Source organism: Saimiri boliviensis, chromosome 20 (genome assembly GCF_048565385.1).
Source record: "Saimiri boliviensis isolate mSaiBol1 chromosome 20, mSaiBol1.pri, whole genome shotgun sequence".
NCBI classification, from domain to species: Eukaryota; Metazoa; Chordata; class Mammalia; order Primates; family Cebidae; genus Saimiri; species Saimiri boliviensis.
Window position 1 is genome coordinate 27,729,852 of NC_133468.1, and position 22,923 is coordinate 27,752,774.

General features: G+C 55.6%; 1 protein-coding gene and 1 pseudogene across 1 annotated transcript in view; both read right to left on the minus strand.

Annotated features, from left to right (window-relative positions):
• Positions 1–13,035, minus strand: part of TNRC18 (trinucleotide repeat containing 18) — a 112,728-nt gene extending 99,693 nt beyond the window's left edge. Inside the window, 2 exon segments of the mRNA XM_074390629.1 lie at positions 11,763–12,192; positions 12,534–13,035. Coding sequence (XP_074246730.1) covers positions 11,763–11,949 — 187 coding nt within the window. The 5' untranslated portion in view covers positions 11,950–12,192; positions 12,534–13,035.
• A 4,832-nt stretch (positions 13,036–17,867) lies between these two features.
• On the minus strand, positions 17,868–21,605 carry LOC101036661 (uncharacterized; annotated as a pseudogene).
• Positions 21,606–22,923: the final 1,318 nt, after the last annotated feature.

Consider the following 22,923-nt stretch of genomic DNA (forward strand, 5'->3'; position numbering starts at 1 on the left):
TACCATTAAGAAAATCCCTTGCCAGGCACAGTGCCTCACACCTGTAATCCTAAGTTTTTGGGAGGCTGAAGCAGGCAGATCACTTGAGGCCAGGAGTTTGAGACCAGCCTGGGCAACATGGCAAAACCCCGTCTCTACTAAAAATACAAAAATTAGCCAGGCATGGTGGCACACACTTGTAATCCCAGCTACTCCGGGGGCTGAGGCATGAGAATCACTTCAACCCAAAGGCAGAGGCTGCAATGAATCGAGATCATGCCACTGACCTCTACCCTGGGCAACAGAGCAAGACTGTCTCAAAAAAAAAAAAAAAAAGAAAAGAAAAGAAAACGAAAATTCACTGATCAGCCCAGGAAACCCAGGGTATCTAACGAATAGAAACACTAGAGAGAACAGTAAAAATACTGGGAAGGAAATTAAACAATAAAACTGCTACAAAAAATTTCAGACTGAAGGACTTGGGTTTCCAGACTGCTACAGTCTACGCAGCACCCAGCACAGGAAATGCAAAAAGACCCCATGGGAAAACATATGAACATGAAATGTTAGAAAAGTGATGAAGAGCCGGGCGTGGTGGCTCAAGCCTGTAATCCCAGCACTTTGGGAGGCCGAGGCGGGTGGATCACGAGGTCAAGAGATCGAGACCATCCTGGTCAACATGGTGAAACCCCATCTCTACTAAAAATACAAAAAATTAGCTGGGCATGGTGGCGCGTGCCTGTAATCCCAGCTACTCAGGAGGCTGAGGCAGGAGAATTGCCTGAACCCAGGAGGCGGAGGTTGCGGTGAGCCGAGATCGCGCCATTGCACTCCAGCCTGGGTAACAAGAGCGAAACTCCTCCTCAAAAAAAAAAAAAAAAAGAAAAGTGATGAAGAATAACAGTAACTGTGGCCAGGCCCAGTGTAATCCCAGCACTTTGGGAGGCTGAGGCAGGGGGATCACCTGAGGCCAGAAGTTGGAGACCAGCCTGGCCAACATGGTGAAACCCCATCTCTACTAAAAATACAAACATTAGGCCGGACGTGGTGGCTCACGCCTGTAATCCAAGCACTTTGGAGGCCAAAGCAGGCGGATCACCTGAAGTTGGGAGTTCAAGACCAGCCTGACCAACATGGTGAAACCCCCGTCTTTAAAAAAAAAAAAAAAGAAAAAAAGAAAATACAAACATTTGTTAGGCATGTTGGCACAAGCCTGTAGTCCCAGCTACTTCGGAGGCTGAGGCAGGAGAATCATTCGAACCCAGAAGGCGGAGGTTACAGCGAGCCGAGATCCCCTTACTGCACTCCAGCCTGGGCAACGGAGTGAGCCTCCATTGCCAAAAAAAAAAAAAAAAAAAAAAGGAACAATAACCTTGAGGCTTACCTTATGGCAGGCAGTGCTCCAGGTCATTATGTACATACACCGGATTAGTCCCCATACAACTGTAAAAGGTAGGTACTATTATCCATTTTACAAAAGAGCACTGTGGTAAAGATGGTCAGGCAACATGCCCCAAGCCAGGTAACTAGTCAGTGGTGAAGCCTATTTATGAACTTCAGGGTCCATGTTCTGAACTATTACGTAGTTCTGAAAGATGTTAACCACTTAGAAAAGGAAGCGGAGGCTGGGCACGGTGGCTTACACTTGTCATCCAGCACTTTGGGAGGCTGAGACAGGCAGATCACCTAAGGTCTGGAGTTCAACGCCAGCCTGGCCAACATGGTGAAACCCCATTTCTACTAAAAATACAAAGATGACAAAAATTAGCCAGGCGTGATGGTAGGCACCTGTAATCCCAGCTACTCAGGAAGCTGAGGCAGAAGAATCGCTTGAACCTGGGAGGCAGAGGTTGCAGTGAGCTGAGATCTTGCATTTGCAATCCATTCTGGACGGGAGTGAGATTCTCTCCAAAGAAAAAAAAAAAGAAAGAAAGAAAGCTGGGCATGGTGGCTCACACCTATAATCCCAGCACTTTGGGAGGCTGAGGTAGATGGATCACCTGAGGTCAGGAGCTCGAGACCAGCCTGGCCAACATGGTAAAACCGCATCTCTAGTAAAAAAAAAGGTACAAAGTTAGCTGGGCGTGGTGGCGCACACCTGTAATCCCAGCTACGTGCTACTTCCGAGACTGCGGAAGGAGAATTGCTTGAACCCAGGAGGCAGAGATTGCAGTGAGCCGAGATCACGCCACTGCCCTCCAGTTTGGGCTACAGAGTGAGACTCCATCTCAAAAAAAAAAAAAAAGGAAGGGGGAAAAAAAGGTTCACACACAAAGATCAGGAATCGAAATGGCATCATTGTGAAATGCCATTCAAACGTAACAGTGGAATGTGGAAGGTGATGTGGGAATTTTTTCAAAATCCTAGAGGGAAGGCTGGGCATCATGGCTCACACCCGTAGTCCCAGCTCCTCAGGAGGCGAAGGCAGGAGAATCACTTCAACCAGGGAGGCAGAGGTTGCGGTGAGCCAAGATCGCGCCATTGCACTCCAGCCTGGGTGACAGAGCGAGACTCTGTCTCAAAACAAACAAACAAAAAACCTAGAGGGAAAGTATTTCCCAAATAGCACTACAAGTGTGAAGGCAGAACAAAAGCATTTTTCAGGTATACTAGGCCTCAGAAACATGCCCTTTCGAAGAAAGCTACAGCAGGACGCGCTCTACAGAAAGGAGGGAGTCAAACAGAAAACTGAAGACAAGGGAATCATGACACACAGGAGGCAAAGGGAGTCTGAAGAGCAGTGGCTCTACAGCACACGCAAGAACTGGGCTAACCAGACTCCAGAAGGAAGACTCAAATTCCAAGAAGGAAATCTCCAAGAAAACAAAGCAGCTCATCCAAGAGATATGACAAATGAAAACAATGTATCAAGAGACCAGAAGGCTGGCTGGGCATGGTAACTCACACCTATAATCCCAGCACTTAGGGAAGCCCAGGCAAGAGGATTACTTGAGCCCAGGAGTTCAAGACCAGCTTGAGCAACATAGTGAGAGACCCCCATCTCTACAAAAAATGTAAAAGTTAGCCAGGTGTGGTGGCATGCGCCTATAGTCCTAGCTAGTTAGGAGCGACTGAAGTGGGAGGCTCATTTGAGTCCAGGAGGTTGAGGCTGCAGTGAGCCATACAAATGCCATTGCACTACAGCCTGGGCAACAGAAACAGACTCTCTGTCTCTTAACCCAAAAAAAAAAAAAAAAAAGAGAAACTAGAAACCAGATATTCTAAGAAATTCCAAATGTTTTTTTTAAAAAGACAATAACTCCAGAAAACAAATGAGTTTGTGGCCAGGCATGGTGGCTTACACCTGTAATCCCAGCACTTTGGGGGTCGAGGTAGGTGGATCACCCGAGGTCAGCAGTTCAAAACCACCCTGGTCAACATGGTGAAACTCCACCTCTACTAAAAATACAAAATGTAGCCAGGTGTTGTGGCAGGTGCCTGTAACCCCAGATACTCGGGAGGCTGAGGCAGGAGAATCACTCGAACCCCGGCAGGTGGAGGCTGCAGTGAGCCGATAGCAGCCACTGGACTCCAGCCTGGATGACAGAGCAAGACACTGTATTTAAAAAAAAAAAAAAAAGTTAACAAAATAACAAAAACAAACCTCACAACCACCAAATGAATTCATTTGCTCTAATCAACCCATTTTATAGATGAGAAAGTCGAGGTTTAGAAAGTCCTCATATGCCCTGTAACTGGGGGAGCAACATCCACACCTCAGCTTGGAGGCCGTCCTGCCTCTAGATGAAGCCATTTTCTATTTGGGGATTACAAGGGGCATCCACTGACTCCCAGAGGGCTCAGAAACATGTCAAATGGTTGGTGAGGATGTGGGAAGCCCGGGTTCCCCCCAGGCTGAGGGTCCCATACTTTCCTTATCTCCTGAAGAAACCTCACATGCAATGGTGAGTGCATTGGTGGCCTGGGAGAGGTGACAAGGAGCTTGAGCGGCTCCCACCTAGTGGCCTTGACTTCCTCCCAAGTCACCTGCAGGGTCTCTGCGGATGGGCAGCAGATGTGTTTAAGGACCCCGGCCCTGACTAGCCACTGACCAGGGCTCCCAGCAGGCCCTGGTCTGGCTCAAGACCTGTCCTGAGAACAGCTCCAGCCAGTCTCCTAAAAAGCTGGGCTGGGTGAGGGTCTGGCTGGAAAGCAACGTTAGGTATAGGACACGGTGGGAGGAGCTGGCTCAGTCCACCTCTAGTTTTCTTTAAATGCTTATTTCACGCTGGGGAGCCAAGAGCAGCCCCGCCGGTCATATCCAAAACAAGAATGCCCAGTTCCCAGCCTCTCCTCAAATCTACCGCTCCCTACCCCTCCGCAAGCAGCTCGACTAAAAACTCCTCTAAGTTCTCCTCCCTCCTTCCCTCGCCGTCCGTCCGTTTATCCTCTTAGCTGCCCAACCTCCACAAGGCACAGAACCCTGGCCACCTCCAGCCTCCCTCCCTAGTCACCCTCACCCAATTATCTCCTGCTTCTCTCCTCGTCTACCAAACTGTCTCTATCAATCCAGCCTCATTTTGTTGTTGTTGTTTTGAGACAGGGTCTTACTCTGTTGCCCAGGCTGGAGTGCAGTGGTGCAATCACAACTCACTGCAGCCTCGATCTCTGGGGCTCAAGCAATTCTCCTGCCTCAGACTCCTAAGTGGCTGGGACTTTCAGGCATTCGCCCCCACGCCTAATTTTTTAGGCATTTTGTAAAGACAAGGTCCTGCTATGTTGCCCAGGCTGCTCTCCCCAATATCCTGGCCTCAAGAAGTCCACCCACCTAGGCCTCCCAAAGTGTGGGAATTACAGGCATGAGCCACCATGCCCAATCTCTAGTTTTCTTTAAATGCTTACTTTGAAATCATTTCCAATTCGAGAAAAGTTTGAAATAGTACAATAAATTAATTGCCCTATGACCTTCACCAGATTGAACAACTGTGAACTGCTCTCTCACTGGCTTTTTTTTTTTTTTTGAGATGGAGTCTCATTCTGTCTCCCAGGCTGGAATACAATGGCATGATCTCAGCTCACTGCAACCTCCACCTCCTGGTTCCAAACAATTCTCCTGCCTCTGCCTCCCAGGTAGCTGGGATGACAGGCACCCACTGCCACACTCAGCTAATTTTTGTTTTTTTAGTAGAGACAGGGTTTCGCCATGTTGGCCATGCTGGTCTCGAACTCCTGACCTCAGGTGATCTGCCCACCTTGGCCTCCCAAAATGCTGAGATTACAGGCGTAAGCCCCTCGCCCAGCCTCACTGTCTTTTCTGATGTAATACTTGATGTATCATCATCTCCCATGTACCTGTATCTATCTATCTGTAAATTACACTTTTTTTCCGCAAAATCTCTTTCTATATAAATTATAGTATTTTTTCCATTCCGAGGACAAGTTGTAGACTGTATGTCCTTTTGTTCCTAAACATTCAGTATTCTTATTTCCTAAGACAAGGACATTTTCTTACAGAACCACAATTATCCACTTCATAAAACCTAACAGTGATCTGATACTATCAGCTCATCTACAGTCCACATCCCAGTTTTGTCAACTGCCTGGATGATGTTCTTTGGAGCAGTTTCTTGTGTGTCCCCGATTCCAAGATCCAATTGAGAGCCATACATTGCCTTTAGCAGTAGCATTTTTTCAGTCTCTCTTAATCAGCAACAGTTCTCAGCCTTCCTCTGCCTTGCATACCATTGACATTTTTTTTAAGAGTCCAGACCAGTTCTAACGTCCCTCAATTTCAATTACTCCTTCCACTTAAAACCCTCCACAGCCTCCTCATTCCTCAGTTTAAAATTCCAAGCCCTCATGACCTGAAGGATCCCACCTCCCCCACATCCCCTCCCACCAGCTCCAGCCATTCTGCCAGCTCAGATACACCAGGCGCTCTGGTTTCTGTGTTCTGTCCACCTTCACCACACTTTTCTGCCCTTTGCATGCAGGAGAAAGGTCACCCCTCCAGATCAGTCAGGTGGGGGTGGGCTGTGCTGATACAGCCCCTCACCTCTTGGAGCAGACCAGACCTTTAACATTTTGTTTTCTGAGGCCGGGCGCGGTGGCTCAAGCCTGTAATCCCAGCACTTTGGGAGGCCGAGGCGGGTGGATCACGAGGTCGAGAGATCGAGACCATCCTGGTCAACATGGTGAAACCCCGTCTCTACTAAAAATACAAAAAATTAGCTGGGCATGGTGGCGCGTGCCTGTAATCCCAGCTACTCAGGAGGCTGAGGCAGAAGAATTGCCTGAACCCAGGAGGCGGAGGTTGCGGTGAGCCGAGATCGCGCCATTGCACTCCAGCCTGGGTAACAAGAGCGAAACTCCGTCTCGAGAAAAAAAAAAAAAAAAAACATTTTGTTTTCTGGTCTGGCTTTTTTTTTGTTTTTATTTTTTGGTGGTGGTGGTTGTTTGTTTTTGAGGTGGAATCTCCCTGTCGCCCAGGCTGGAGTGCAGTGCTATGATCTTGGCTCACTGTAACCTCTGCCTCCCGGGTTCAAGTGATTCTCCTGCCTCAGCCTCCCCGAGCAGCTGGGACTACAAGCACCCACCACCATGCCCAACAAATTTTTTTTTTTTGTATTTTTAGTAGAGACAGGGATTCACCACCATTGGCCAGGCTGGTCTCGAACTCCGGACCTCAGGTGATCCACCCACCTAGGTTACTTTTTAAAATCATTTGCTGGCTGGGTGTGGTGGCTCACGCCTGTAATCCAGAATTTAAGGAGGCCGAGGCGGGCAGATCACCTGAGGTCAGGAGTTCGAGACCAGCCTGACCAACATGGCAAAACCCCATCTCTACTAAAAATAAAAAAAATTAGCTGGGCATGGTGGTGGGTGTAATCTCAGCTATCGAGGGAGGCTGACGCAGGCTTGTAATCTCAGCTATTCAGGGAAGCTGACACAGGAGAATCACTTGAACCCAGGAGACAGAGGTTACAGTGAGCCAAAATCATGCCACTGCACTCCAGCCTGGGCAACAGAGCAAGACCCCATCTCAAAAAGTAAAAATTTAAAAATCATTTGCTTAGCCAAGCACAGTGGCACTGGACTATAGTCCCAGCTACGCAGGCAGGGATCTCTTGAGCCCAGGAGTTCGAAACCAGCTGAACAACATAGCAAGACCCCGTCTCTACAGAAAATTTTAAAATTAAGTCAGACATGGTGGCTCACACCTGTAATCCCAGCACTTTGGAAGGCTGAGGCAGGTGGATCACTTGAGGCAAGGAGTTCGAGGCCAGCCTGGCCAACATGGTAAAACCCCATCACTACTAAAAATACAAAAATTAGCTGGGTGTGGCAGCTTACACCTGTAATCCCAACTACTCAGGAAGCTGAGGCGGAGGAATTGCTTGAGCCCAGGAGGCAGAGGCTACAATGAACTGAGATGTCGATCCTGTGTCCCAGCTACTCAGGAGGCTGAGGCAGGAGGATCTCTTGAGCCCAGGAGTTCAAGACCAGCTAGACAACATAGCGAGACCCTGCCTCTACAGAAAATTTTAATATTGGCCAGGCATGGTGGTACATGCCTACAGTCCTAGCTACTCAAAAGGCCAAGGCAGGAGGAGCACAGGAGCTTGAGGCTGCAATAAGAAGTAACTGCACCACTGCACTCCAGTCTGGGCAACAGAGTAAAACTCTGTCTTAAAAATAAATAAATAAAGGCCGGGCGCGGTGGCTCAAGCCTGTAATCCCAGCACTTTGGGAGGCGAGGCGGGTGGATCATGAGGTCAAGAGATCGAGACCATCCTGGTCAACATGGTGAAACCCCGTCTCTACTAAAAATACAAAAAACTAGCTGGGCATGGTGGCGCGTGCCTGTAATCCCAGCTACTCAGGAGGCTGAGGCAGGAGAATTGCCTGAGCCCAGGAGGTGGAGGTTGCAGTGAGCCGAGATCGCGCCATTGCACTCCAGCCTGGGTAACAAGAGCGAAACTCCGTCTCAAAAATAAATAAATAAATAAATAAATAAATAAATAAATAAAATTTAAAAGTAACAAAATCAGCTGGGTACACTGGGGCATGCCTGTAATCCCAGCACTTTGGGAGGCTAAGACAAGCGAATCGCTTGAGCCCAGGAGTTCAAGACCAGCCTGGACAACATAGCAAGACCCTACCTCTACTAAAAATACAAAAAGTTGGTAGGGCATGGTGGCACATGCCTATAGTCCTAGCTACTTGGGAGGCTGAGGTGGGGGGAATGGACTGAGCCTGGGAAGCAGAGGTTGCAGTGAGCCGAGATCATACCACTACAGAGTGAGACCCTATCTCAAAAAAAATAATTTCCATCTCAGATTTGTGTGTTCACTGCCCCTGACTCCCCAGAAGAACGTGAGCTCCAATGAGGACAGAGATTTCTGTTTGTTGGGTTCACTGCCGCATTCCTGGGAGGCGAGTGGTGCCTGGCACGCAGGAAGCACTTGGAAATTATGTGCTGAGTAAATGAGCAAGTGAGGAAAGAAGGAAAGCACTGGGGTTAGAAGCTGAAGAACCCCGGGAGACAGCCCCCCCACCCCCCAGAGGCCCTTCCAGATTCCAGAACTCTCCCAGGGCCTCCCTTGTCACCTCTGACCAGAGAAGGAAGCCCCTTGTAAATCGTCCTTATCTCTCTATCACTCTGCCAGCGGTCCTCACTGATAAATCTTTCTAAATCAATCCCAGTATGCTGACAAACTGGATTCCAGAGATAGATCTGATCAGACCCTGGAGAAGGCCCACAGCCCCCTGTTGACCGCTGGCCAGGGCCTCCCCACCCAGATCCCTGGGTCCTACCCTCTATTCACGTACCCTCCCAGCCTAGGGTGTGAGGGCAGGGAGAATAAACATCCAAGTACAAAATCCTACTAATAGCTCTTTAGTTGCAGCCTGTGAGAACAACTGAGTCCAGGCCTCCCAACCCTAGAGCACAGAGCCAAGCCCCAGGTGCTTGTCAGTTACATGTCCATTTCCCGGATCAGGCTGTGACTATTTTGTTCACAATGTAGCAAGACTCAAATTAATAGGAAACTTAAAAACCACCCTTTCCTGATTCCTAACCCCATTCATTCTTGAGTTCACCTTCTCTTCTGCAGAGGAAGAGGCCAAATCCAAAGACGAAAAGACCAAATCTCTTCGTCTTGACCAATAAGGTAGAAACCAGCTCTTCCAGGAGACCCTCCCTCGGCAGATGGCTGTCAATTCTAGCTTGGATGGGATTCCTCCCGGGGATCTTTCTCCGAGGGCCACTCCAGCTCTGAGCTCTCTCCAGGGAACCTCCCTCGGCCGAGGAGGGGCTTTATAAGCCCTGGCAGCGCTCATCCACCTCTGCAGAGCCCAATGGTAGTGTGCCTCTTCCTAGCTGTGTGACCCCAAGCAAGTGGCTCAACCTCTCAGGACTTCCCGGTACAAAAATAAACAAATAAAGATGGGACAGATAAGGCTAGCAAGACCTAAGGTGGCGACAGCCAAGGACGAGAGGGAGGTGCCGTAAGAAGAGAAAATTTAACACCTGCACCCCACAAAGAAAACCCGGGAGGGGGAGGGTGTGCTGGGCTGAGGAATGTGTAATCCGGCCCAGCCCCAAGCAGAGAGTGAATGGGAGCAGCTCCCACCTCGTGGCTAATGGGATTAGCACAGGCTTGGCTCTGGGTGTTGGCCTGGGGTCTGAGGTCTCCCGAGCGAGCGGCCACTTAAAGTGGGGGAGGAGGGCAGCCAGAAGCGCACCGGCCCCCACCTTTCCCTCCCAGGTGAGCACGGGGCTCAGGGGGCGGCAGCAGCCCTCCCGCACTGTCCTCCCGGACCTCGGCTTGCAGAAGTCAAACAGCTCTGAACAAGCACAGGAGGCGCAGAGAGGCCAGGCTCCAAGGCTACCTCCCGCTGGGCTTCCAGGGCTGGGGGCTTGGCCTTCCCACCTCAGCCTCCCCATCCAGCAAATGGGCAATAGGCCGTCTGACTGCTGCGTCAGATTAGGCGCGGCCCTGGCACGATGCAGGCTTGCATGAGTAGTGGCTGTTTACACCGCTTCGCATTAGGGCACTTTGCCTTGCCAGGCCGCAGCCAGATCCCAGGCAGGGAGTGCACGACGCCCCTTCCCAGCCTCGCAAAAGCCAAGCACAGGCCCAGCCAGGCAGGGAGACCCAGGCTCCGATTTCCAGGCTTAGGGGGCCCGCCACCACCCTGGGCTGGACCAAATGAGCCAGACACACGTGCGCACACGCACATCACGGTGGACTTGTGTGGAGCGCAAAAGGGGACAGCTCGGACAGCCTCTGTAACCCAGGGCCGCCTCCAACTTCTTCCTGGGGGGTCCCCCGCGTCCCTCCCTCACCACAACACGCCACTCGGGAACAAACGCTTGCCCTGGTCGCAGAGCCTGGGCAGAATGAGCCCCCAGCTCCAGAGGAGCACAACAAGCAGGTCCCGGGGCCAAGACCTGGTTCTCTGGCCCCAGCCTGCGGCCGGCGGGGATCTCCACGCTCCAGGCCCCGGGGCGCGCCCCTCCCCCGCGTGGTGCCTCACAAAGGCCCTTTGTCCCTCCGAGCCCCCGGGACTCCAGTTCCTGAAAAGTTCCAGGAGAAAAATCAAAAAGAGGCAAAATCTGCGAGCTCCGCCAAGCGGGCGGGGCAAGGCCGAAGCAGCAGCTCTGGGCCGGGGGTGTCTCCTGCAAGACCCTCAAGAAGAAGGGGAGCGTTGGGGGCAGGGGGCTCCTCTGAATTCACAAAAATCCTAAATTGCAATTGGAAGAAGGGGAGATGGATTTTTCTTTTTTTATGTCGAGACTTGGGACGCCAAGCACAAAAGCCAGGGGCAGCCTGGGGAGGAGGGACCGGGTGTACTGGGGCGGCTGCTGGGCAGGTCTGAAGGTCCCTGAGTCTCCTACCCGCCCCGCCCGGCTGCAGCGGCCGCGGACAGACCGGAGCAAGAGTCTCCGGGCCCCGGCGCGGCGCCCGCCCGGGAAACGTCCCCACCGCGCCCAAGCAGCCCCTCTCGGGAAATGGCGGACGCCACAGGGCCTTCTCGGCCACCTCCTCCTACGACTCCATGTGAGACCCAGGGTTTCCCCTCCGCCGCCCGGGCCTGACCCGACCCACTCTCTCCCTTCCCTCTGGGTTCGGGACCACGGTGGCCCCGTTTCGGCATCCACGCCGCGCCTCCGCACCCTCTTTCCCGCCGGAGACCAAGGGGTACCCGAGGGCCGAGGTCACCGCCCTCCTACCAGGGTACATGTTCCCAGGGCTGCCGTTCTCCCAAGGAAGAAAGGGGCATCCCGCCCACCCCGAAACCGGGGTTCCAGGGTTGGGGTCACCGTCCTCCCGCATCCCCCGGGGCCCGGGAGCTGCCGGGGATCCGGTTCGGCACGGGTGGTAGAGCTGAGAACAGAACCCAGGGCCCACGGGCGCCAACAGGAGCATTTGCCAAGAAAAAGATTCGAGCTCTGAGAGCGGGTGTCTCACGGGGTGCGGGGGCCGGTTTGTTCTTTTCTTGCCCAGATTTTGAAAACTCCAGCCCAGGCTCGTGCCGCCGGGGCCCCTGGGAATTGGAATCGCCCCCAGTGGCTCCGGTTACGGCACCGGCTTTCGACTCACGAAGGCCAGGCGCTCCGGGGAAAACGCAGCCGAGCCGCGCGCCCCTCTCCGCCGCGGGATTGGCCTTGGCTCCAGGGCCGGAGTTACCCCGCTCTGGGCGGCGAGTCCGCCCGGGCCCCCGTGGCCAGCCGAAGGAGAAGCGCTGAGCCCCAGCCGCGAGTGTGCAGAAGGACCCTGCCGAATGGATCTCCCCGGGAAGACAGGAAAAGGGCGGGCACCGCGCGGGGCACTTACCCGGGTGCGGATGGAGGTTCAGGCCGGCCATGTACTTCCCGGGCGGCAGCGGGCCGGGCAAGCCCGAGGCAGGCAAGCGTCCGGCAGTGGCCGCGCCCACGCGGTGGCTGTCCATGGCCAGGCCGGAGAGCAGAGGCGGCGGGGGACCGTGCACGGACCGCTGGGGCCCGAAGTCTCGGCCATCCATCCTCCGCGGGAGTGCCGCGGCCAGATCCTCACTCGGCCCGCAGGCCTTGCTCAGTGGGACCTAAAAGTTCGGCCTTGGCGTAGTCCCAGAGTCCTCGGGCGGCGGGGGCTCCGCGGCATGCATGGCGGCGGCCAGCGGGGCTTGCGCTCGGTGGCGGGCCGACGGCCCGGGGCGCACAGGCGGCTGGCGGTGGGGCCCCTCCGGACGGCCAGGCAGAGCTGTGCAAGGCGGTGCACACGGCGTCTTGGCGGGGAGGAGACAGGCCGCGGAAGAAATAGAAGCGGAGAAAGAAAAAAGAAAAAAAATAATAAAGTAACAAGTTTCAGAAAGTCGCCTAGCCCTTTTGGATCGGGGATTGCGGACCGAGTGGCTAGAAATGAAATAGGGAGCAGCCCCTTTTCAGTGAAAAGTAAAAATCCATGCTCCTTCCCCGGGCGGCTTCAGGCTTCCAGGACCTGGCTCGGAAAAGTGACCCGCGGCGGTGGCGTGCTGCGCCCCAGCCCGGACTCTGCCTCAGCGGCTGCCGGGTCCTCCCCAAACCGGGAAGGGCTCCTCGGCTGCGCCCGGACAGCGTAAATACAAACCTCTTAAGTGTATTCTATTCCTGGGCGTCAAAGGCTCTGAGGTTTAAAACCCTGAAGCCTTTCCACGAGCGATCCGAAGTGTCTCCCTAAACACTCTGGTACTATCTAATCCGCAAAGTTTAATATTTAACCTTTTGGAGACCTCGCCTCCCTTTTCCGAGTTTGGTTTTTCCTGAGCTCGCCTTGAACCGCTGACGGAATGGTGTTTTTCTGGGGGTGGAAGGAGGGAGGGTCCAAAGCGGGTTTATTATTTTTAAAGAGGCTAGTGGTCCCCCCCTTCACCCCCCGCCCCGACACTGTGAGTCCCAGAGCTCGAGTCCGAGGACCCGAGACGTGGCATTCTCGCCTGAGGACTGGAAAGAATCCTACTGAACAAGCTTTGGTTTCATTTTCAACGCCCTGGCCTGAGATCCTGCAGGCCGAGGACGTGGCCTGGCGTGGGGGATTTGGGGGATGTCAAGAGGGTAAGGAAAGGGATCAAGGGTCTCCTACTCTAGCTTCCCCCCTACAGCCCCCCCCCCCAAATAACCTACAAAGAAAACCTTTGCCTCGCGGGCCGGCCAAGGGGCGCCTCCCCCACCGTTGGGTAAATCCCCCTGTAGTTCCAGTTTAAAGCTGTTTGTTTAAAAGATTTGTCGTTTGCCGATTCTCCTGGGGATGGAAGGGGGGTCTCGGAGCCCACCCTTCCTTCCCTCGATCTCTGTATGCCTGCAGCAGCTCACATTCCTGATTCCGGGAGGCCTGGGCGCTCTTAGAGCCGCCGATCAAGCCAAAGCCACCGCTCCCGGGTGCCCGTTCGGCGCCCTGCACTCCGCTCCCCGCACTCCGCGCCCAAGCCCCCCGAGTAGCAGCCCCCTCGGCTGCAAAACCCTGGCCAAACCCGCCGGCCTTCCTCTCCAGCCTCCCTCCTCAACTTTGCTAAGGGTGCCTATTTTAACACGGTTTTGCTTACAAACACCCTCTCCCTCCCTCCTCCGCTCTCTCCCATCAGGTTCTGGTTACCAGATCCGCGTTTACTTTGGAAAAATCTAAGATCGCCACATCCGAGGATACATGTCTTAAGGAGGCGATGAGTTTTCCGTGATTTTTTTTAGTAAGAAATTCTTTGGGTAGCTATCTTTTAAAAGCCAGCGCCTCGCGGCATGCCCAGGCGCCCCAGTTTGGGGAAGTCGGGGTGAAGCCCCCTGGAACACCCTCGCTCTGGCAAAGAAGCTGCCTCGGCCATCTGCGGGCTCCGCTGCGTTCTCCCTACTTTTCTCCCCCTCTTAAATGCAGTTAAAATGGCTGAATTCCGGCTTTTAATTAAAAACAGCCTATAATCGAAAACGTCTCGGCGTCCCGGGCTCCCCCGCCGCCTACTGGGAACCGAGAGAGGAACCGCCGCCCCTCGGCCGGGCCAGGCGATGCGGAGTGGGGCTAGGGGCTCGTGTGGGCGCCCGGGGCGCAGCAGCCCGCCCCCATCCCTCCCGGGACGCCCCCTCCCAGCCGGCCCTGGTCCCCGATTCTATAATCGGGAGCCGGACAGTAGCGGGGATCTCCCCCGCGCACCCCGAGGGGCAGGCGTGGCTGGGGGGCGAGCTGGAGAAGTTTGGAGACCATCGCGCCCGGCCGGGGGCCGGCAGGCTGACCGGCGGCGTACCTGGCGCGGCTGGGTTCCCGGCTTCGGGCTCCGGCGACAGCGACTCCGGCGGCGGCCCCGGCTACCGGCGCGGCTAGGCGCCCGTGCTGCCCGCCATCCCGCGGCCGCCGCTCTCCTCCGCCACCCGCAGCCGCCTCACACTTTTTGCCCGCCTTTCCTTTTTTTGGTAGAAAACCGCTCCCCGGGCCGAGCGCTCGGCGCGCCTACTCCTCCGCCCTCCCGCAGCCCCCGGAAAAGCCAGCTTTCCTCCCGCCGAGCTCCCCGCTTTTTAATAAAATCCAGGTAGCGCCGGTTTAAAGAATCCCAAATCTCCATATACAGCCCGGGATTGGAAAAGGTACATTACACAACCCCCCTTTCAAGTTCCTCTCGCTGGATCTAAAAAAAAAAAAAAAAAAAAAAAAAAAAAAAAAAAGGCAGCGGGGCGGGGGGCGGTGGAGGGAGTTGGGGGAGGGGAGCACTCTCCGGCAAAGAAACACGCATTGTTCCCGGGCGTCCGCCCCCCGCAGCCCGGCCCCTGGCCGCCGCGCATTGGCCGCGTGCGCCGCCAATCACGCTCATGTAAACACCTTGGCCCACAGCCATTCCTATAAAACCAATTACGGACCTAGGGGCTCCAGCAGTTTCCAGGCTCCCCTCGGCGGGGCTGAATGATCAAAACTGGTGGTGAGAATTTTTCCGGGCCGTTTCTAGGCAGCCCTCCCCATCCACCAGCGCTACCCCCCCCTTTCTCCTTCTCCTCCCTTTTCCTCCTCCCCCTCCCCCAGCGTCTGGGCTGAGTGATCAAAATAGAGGAAGATGGTTGTCGCCGCAATCCAGGGCTTTGCAAGGCGCGGTTTAATGGGCCGCCTGTCAGCTTCCTGCTCGCAGGAGGAGGTGACAAGCCAAGCGAGCCGGGGAGGGCCTGGGGGCCCGGCGGGCTGCACCCCGGCCTCGGGCCCCGGTCCCCCGCCTCCCCTAGGGTGCGCTTCTAGTACGCGCGGTGGAGACGCCAAAACAGACAAGGGCTGCATTTTCCCTTGTTTTTTTTTCTTCCTTTTAATACAAAGCAGCGATTCATTCCCTCTACCCCAGCAGCGCGGTCGGGTGGGATGGGCAGACGGGAAGGCCGTTTTCCTAGCACTGGCCCTGCGGGTCCCTCCCTGAAACGCAGTGTCAGATGGTTACTGATTAATATTTTGGAGAGGCCGCGGCGGCGGGCAGCGGGTGAGTTTCTAATCTTCTAAAAGGGGTTCCTATAGAAACGCGGACCGGGGCGCGCCCCCCGCTCGGCCCAGGCCCGGGCTGCCGCGCTTCGCACCGCGCGCCCCTCCCTAAAGCCCCTCTTTACGTGGGTGCTCCCCTCTCCCCCCACCAACAAAAAAAATCAGAGCAGAAAAAAGGATTAGATCCGCTGAGCGCGAACTGAATCCCTCTCGATTCTGACATTTCAGCCTATTAGCATTTCTCCACGGAGCCTTCTGAAACCTATTAAAGTGTAATATTAAAAACCTCTTGGCTGGGGGCCTCTCTCGCCTTCCATCCGCCGCGCCCCCTCCAGGGAGGGCGAGACCGGGAAAAAAAAAATCTGTTGAGCTCAGAGGAAGCAGCCGCCAAGCCCAAAAAGTGCTTGGCTGGCCACGGCGGCCGTAGGGGGAGGGGAGCCCCAATCCCCCAGACTTTGTACTTTTATTTTGCGCTTTCAGCAAAATCCTTTCTGGGTTGTGTAGCCATGAGCTGCCCGCGACCGACCTACCTGACCGGGGGCGCAGGGAGTGCGGACCACGCCAGCAGGAATGTCCTGCGGGGCCCCCCGCACCCTCTCTCCGCAGCCCTGTGCAGGCCCCGGAGCCCAGCTAGGCATTACGTACCCTGGAAAGGAAGCTTGGAGGGGCAGAGGTCCTTCCGCTCCTACCTCGGAGAGCAACTGCGGTGATAAGATTTTAATTAAAACAAGAGAAGCCCGCTCTTTCGCCCCGCGCTGCGGACTCAGCGTTTTCGAATTGCCGGTTCTGTTTTTTTTTTTTGGTTTTTTTTTTTTTCCAAATCAATTTTTAAGGCAACTTTTCTGGGGGTGGGGGGAATGAACGAGAGTGCCCATTCGTTCTATTTTTTTTTTCTCCACTTTTAGAAAAAAAAGTGGGGGAGGCTTCGAGAACGAACTGGGGGTGTCTAATTTAATTCCAGGATAAATTTGAGGAAAAAAGTTCAGCCTCTTGAGGGCAGTTTCAAGTTGCCCTTCCTGGAGCTTCCTGCGCTGGTTTCTAGGCTGCCCTCTTTTGGAAGCTGGAGCTTCGCTGGGGGAGGAGGGAGGAGTGAGAAGGAAAGAAAGGAACGAAAATAGCCGGAGCTGAGGGGAACAAGCCACGGTGTCCGCGTTTGGAGCTGGGCGTGCGGGTCTCAGTGGCGGCCTTGGCATTCGGGGCAGCGGGAGGCGCCCGGTGCATCCCCGGGACGGCCAGAAGCAAAGACCGAGAGGAGAGGGGGGTTAGAGAAAGGAGGTATTGTGTCTGTGCGCCTTAGGGGAGGAGGGGACTGCAGGAACCGAGCTGTGCGGGGCTGCTGGAAGCCCAAGCTGGGGAAGGGGGCCGTGTGTGGGGGGCGCCGAGCGCCCTTGAGCCTTATGCAGAGGTCTTGTGTGTTCCTAGTAAGCCCTCCCACGCCCAAGGCCCGATCGCTTTCTCCCCACCCTCTTTACCCACCAAGATCCCCAGCCCAGACCCTAATTCCCCACCCCATGACCCCGTTTTGGATTTGGGGAATGTTTTAATATTACTCAAGGAAAAAAATACATATATATCTATATCTATCTATCTATCTATATCTATATATATATCTTGAGAGAGTTGGGTTGGGGAAAACAAAAGGCTTGCGGGGTAGAAAAAAACAAAAGGCCTATTTTTATAAATGTTTAATGTTTTCACCCCTTGGATGCTCCAAGACGCCGTAATGGTGACGGCGGGGTATGTGTGCCATAAATCATTTAGTTGCTAATAAAAATTCTGCCTGTTTGCCCTGGATTTGCCAATGGCGTTTGCATTTTTCAAGTGTGCGCCTCGGAGGCGTGACAGACCCAGCCGGTATTTCATTAGGGTCGCGGTTCGGGGCCGAGGAGGCCCCCTCCCCGCCTGGGCTTTGTGCGCCCAGGCCTCTCGCGCCCTCCCCCCATACCTGCCCCACCCCCACCGCACCCTCTCCAGTTGGGCGGCCCTGCAGCCACCAGAGCCCGGCCGGGGCGCAGGGCCTGGAGACGCGGTGGTGGCGGTGGCTCCCAGTTCCTGGCCGCCGGGTGGGGCGCCCGGGACGCATCTTGCCCCTGCTGGTTCTCCAGGGCTGCCGCGTGCATGGGGGCGCGGACAGCCAGAGGCCGCCTGCCCGGGCCAATCTGTATGCGCCCTGATCTTCGCCCGCTCCCCGGTCCCGCGCCCTGGTGTCCCCGCAGCCACTGAGTAAACAGCGACTGGGAGCCATCTTGGGGCGGAGGACCGATCCCAAGCGAAGTAGTGGGTGCAGTCCGGGCTCCCCCATTCGTGGAAAGGAGCCTCTGGGACATCCCTAACCAGGCTGCGGGGTCCAGGAAAACGCCCTCCCCAGTATGGCGGGCAATATTGAAATGTAAAAACCAGGCCTAGGCGCCATGGCCATAGTGCACAGGCCAAAGGCATACAGGGCCAGCCTCCATCTTCTGCGCCCCACCCCCATTCCATCCCCTCCCCCACCCCACCCCCTCATACTTTTGTTTACCCATCCAGATAGGTGGCCAAAAACTGTGTGCGTGTGTGTGTGTGTGTGTGTGTGTGTGTGTGTGTATTGTACCGAGTGGGTGGAAAATCGGCTGTGGGTGGGGGGGTTCTTCCTTGTAACCCCAAACCGCAATTGCGGGAGAATCTGCCCAGTGAGGCCTGGGCCAGCGCGCTTCTTTGCGGCCAGCCTGTGTAACCGGAGTGGAGGTCTTTCCTGTGTTCCGAGGCCGCCCGCTCCCTGGACGCGTCCCGCCTGACAAAATTCTCCCTCTTTGTTTTAAAACCAAAGGACAGGCCAACCTTGAGCCCGGCCGTCTCCCCTGTCGCGCTTTAGTTGGCGCAGGCTCGGTCCCCCGCACCGAGCTAGTACGACTCCCGCGATTACACAGCGTCTCTCAATTCAGTGTTGAACACCGGTGCTTCCCGAATCCTGGTGTTGCTGGCCGCTTGCACCGGTCTCCCCTTAGCCCCAGCAGAGTGGGAAAAAAAGCCGGTATCCTTTCCTTGGCGCAGCACCCGAGCCACTCCGCCAGTTGCCCCAACCCCTTTTCCAGGTGGTGACCAAAGACACCAAGTCTCCGCTGGCACCTCGGTGAAGGGGACCCCGAGGGATCGCTGGCTTCTGCTGCCCTCTCAGAGGCCGTGTGTGGTCGGGTATCTTAAGCGCTGGTTTCCGCAGTTCCCGTGTCTGGCGGGCGCGGCTAAAATCCGGAGAGGCTGTGCCCGGGAAAGCCACGTTCGCCGTCCCCTCGCTGCGACAGGGCCAGCTGCAGTACAGCACCAAGGCGAGGTCAGGCCAACCCAGCCGGGAGCTGCCCGAACCTGCCTGGAAGACCAGGGACGCGGCGCCAGCGCCCCACACCCCATCGAGACGAGGGCGCAAGGCAGGCAGAATTGGGACTGATGCGCCAGGCCCAGCCCGGATGGATTCCAGCTCCTCTCGGCCCCGCCTCCGGCCCTGGCCTCTTCCTCCAGCCGGGGTCGGGTCCTCCACTCCACTGTTTGGCTGGGAGAGGACGGATACGCGCTCGGTGCGCAGGGGGCCGACTGCGGCCATAAATCTCGGGGCGGGCCCTCCTTCCCGCAGCTCACGCGCTGGTGCTCTGGGCCGGCCTGGCGTCCTGGGCCACGCCACACGCCCTGCTCACCCCATCACGGGCTGGGGACCCCCGAGACTGCGCAGGGAACCACGCCAGGAGCTTCTCCGTTTGCCAAAGAGAGGGAACGGCCTCGTCCCTCCGTGCCAACACCATCCATCCCTGAGGGCGCTGGACCCTGAGGTGGCCCGAGCTTCACAGGATCACCGCCTTGGGGTAGGGGCGACAGGGCCCGGTATTTCCTCCTAGGAAGGCTCGGTGGGACTGGGATGGGCGCACGGCTCTCTGCTCGAGCTCAACTCCGGTGCCATCTGCACCACGGAGGGGCGACGCCAGGGTCAGGGTTAGAGCGGCTCCTCAGAATTCAGCTTGCCACATCTCCACGGACCCTGCCTTTATCCTGCGCCTTCTCGGAGCCCTCTATGGGCGCATGATGGGGTTTGTTGTTTTTTTTTTTTTTTTTTTTTTCCCTGCACGTGAGGACCAAGGGGGCGGGTGACTGTGGGCACCATGCGTGGAGGCAGGGGGTCATCTGGTACCCACCCTCTGTGCCGCCAGATGCCCCAGGACTTTCTCAACCGGGGTCCCAGCCTAGAGCCCTTGTTGGCTGCGCGCTTTGGCGCAACCAAGGGGAAAGCGGGAATTGGTCTCGCCCTTGTGGCTGCCTGGTCGGGGCGGCGGTTTTGACACCGCAACAGTCGCGGGGAGCAGATCCAAAGAGAGTGCATTTGCAATAATAACGCTTAGTTTATCTCTGCCAGAGGGGCGGGAACAGGCCTTCGCGCTGGTGGCTTGCGCAAGCCAAGCAAGCCATGTGCGCGTTCAGAGCCAACAACTTGCAGCGGGGTTTTGCTCCGGACTTCATGTGCGTGGAAGCCGGAGTATCCAGCCCTTCCTGGGTGCCTCCTGAGAACCTCACCATGCCAGTGACACGACTGCGAATGGCGGGTGGCAGATGCCGGAGGCTTGGGTTGGGAGGGTTTGGAAACCTCGCTTCAAGGACGCCCTCGCTCAAGGAGCCTCGCCTCCTTCCTAGAATTTCTAGAAGCACTGTTAGAGGGACGGAGGGCTTCCTGCCGGGCCCAGAGGAATTTGAGCGCTTGCCCGGGCAGGCGGGAGTGCAACCTGGGAGTGGTGGCTGCTGGGCCACATTCCGGCAGAGCTTCCCCGGCTAGGCCCCAGTCCTGCTGCGGCGCCCCAGGAAGCGCCTCCGAAAACAAAGCGCTGTGGTTTCAGCCCAAGGTTAAAGTCCACCGCGAGCGTGTTTCCTCCCCCTCCGGAATCTAAGAGCGATAGCGTTACTCCAAATAAACCGCCAATAAATCAGCTCTCGGGGGCGCCCGCTGTAGAGCTCTGGTGACCTTGGGGGATGGTTTTTCTGCCAGACCCGTCCGAGGACAGGCTTAGGGGAGGAGGGCGCAGTGTCGGCCCTACCCTCTCCAGAGAGATGCGGAAGAGGGAATGGCCAAGGACAGTGGTGGGTGATTACCGCCGTAGTAGTGTGTACCCAGAGGGCATGCGAGAGGCTGGAATGGGTAAAAGGGGCGACTGTGGTCATTTGGAGGCCTGTAGTATGCGGTCGGGGGGCATTTATGATTACGAGAGCTGCTTGCTGTCGGTTCAACAATTGCATGGAGCGCCTGCGGTGTCCGCACAGTTCTAGGCATGGGGAAAGAGCCACTGGGGACAGACAGGGCCGCTTTGGGGCCCCGGGTCTTTGTCTGCATGGGACTGGATGCGTTTGTGCTGGTGTGACTAATGGGATTTATGGATGTCAGTGCCAGGGTGACTGATGGAGGGCTTGGCAGCACGTGTGTTTGGGGAGAGGCGCTGCACCTAGGTAGGGAGTAGGTACCCCGGGAGGGGACTGTCCCTTCTCTTAGAGGTTCCTTCCCCCACCCCCTCCCTGCCAGCTCCCTGCTTTGTTTAGGCCTCTGAACCTCTCCTGGGCACGTCTGTGCACGCAGTTCTGCAGCAAATTCCACGGCCAGGCTGGCCCTCGGAGGCGCCTCTGCACGTCCCACCTCCCTAACACAGGACGCACGTCCCAAATCCAGGCTGTCCCACTCCGAGGCACAGCCTTCCCAGTTTCCTCTTTTTCCATCTGAATTCCTTGGGGTGAGCTCTGGTCCCTGCTTCAGGCAGGCTTTGACGACCCTATGATTTGGGTACCGGCATACTCAATTAACAGATGAGAAAGTCGAAGTGAGAAAGGAGACCGACAAGCCTTGCAGCCGGGAAGTAGCAGGCACTCTGAACTCAACCGGCAGCGTTCTGGGGACCCCAGTGTGGAGGCCCTGCACCCCTGGGAGCCCTCAGCCTGGCTGAGACCCACTTAGAGAAGGTAGAGGCAAGGGTACTCCCATGACACGCCCCACCACCGATTACTGTGCTAACCATCAGCCCTCTCTGCCACTTGGTAAGGGCTATTTCCTTCCCTGGCCTGGCATGGGGAAGGAGGCGGGCAGTGAAGGTCAGAGGGGTAGCAGTAGGCCCTGTTTTGGCCTGGGGCAGGGTCGAGGGGTGAGGTCACAGGGGGCACCTTGGAAATCAGGAGGTCCTGTCTGATTCCACAGGACTTAACACAGATTCAGGTTGAGGCAAACCTGGAGAATCCAATATCTAATATCCCCTCTCCCTTGGGATCACCTTTTTTTTTTTTTTTTTTTTTTTTTTTTTGGAGAAACGGGGTCTTGCTATGAGATTACAGACCCCAAACCACCAAGTGTGGCCTCCCCTATTCATCTTTTTGAGATAGGGACTCGCTCTGTCACCCAGACTAGAGTGCAGCGGTGCAACCACAGCTTGCTACAGTCTTAACCTCTCGGACTCCAACGATCCTCCCGCCTCAGCCTCCCAAGTAGCTGGGACTATAGACATGTGCCAGCACACCAGGCTAGCCTTTTTTTTTTTTTTTTTTCTTTTCTTTTCGCCCCTGAAATACTTTGTCTGAAACTCAATAGCTTTTTCTTTTTTTGAGATGAAGTTTCACTCTTGTGACCCAGGCTGGAGTGCAATGGCGCGATCTCAGCTCACCGCAACCTCCGCCTCCTGGGTTCAGGCAATTCTCCTGTCTCAGCCTCCTGAGCAGCTGGGATTACAGGCATGCACCACCATGCCCAGCTAACTTTTTGTATTATTTTTTTAGTAGAGACGGGGTTTCACCATCTACACCAGGATGGTCTCGATCTCTTGACCTCGTGATCCACCCGCCTCGGCCTCCCAAAGTGCTGGGATTACAGGCTTGACCCACCGCGCCCAGCTTTTTTTTTTTTTTTTTTTTTTTATAGAGATGGGGGTCTCATGATGTTGCACAGACTGGTCTTGAACTCCTGGCTTCAAGCAATCCTCCCTTCTCAGCCTCTCAAAGTGCTGGGATTATAGAAGTCCAAGATCAAGCCTCTCATCCATCATAGTAGGTGTTGGCTGGGCCTGTCCCAGGCCTCTCTGGCATCCCACCCCACTCTACCTCTCACCACCTTGTCTTCCCTCTGTAGGGGAAAGACTCCAAATATCCTTGTTTCTTTTAGTGACAGCATGTTGCTCTGTTACTCAGGCTAACGTGTAGTGGCACGATCACAGCTCACTGTAGCCTCGACCTCCTGGGCTCAAGCCATCTTCCCACCTTAGCCTCCCAAGTCGCTGGGACTACATCATGTGCCACCATGCACAGCCAAGCCCCTCATTTCTGAATCTAGAAGTCTCGTACAAAACGGCACCCTGGTTTTCTCCCCGCCCCCCTCACACACACACACACACACACACACACACACACACGGAGTCTCATCACCTCTCTCCCTCCCCCTTTTTCTTTCCTTTTTATCCTTCTTTGGCATTTTCTTTCAAGCAGAAAATAAAAACATTTCCCACGGCTACAGCTTTGAAAGCTTCCCTCTCCTCTCAGCCTCCATTCCACACCCACCCCAACGTCA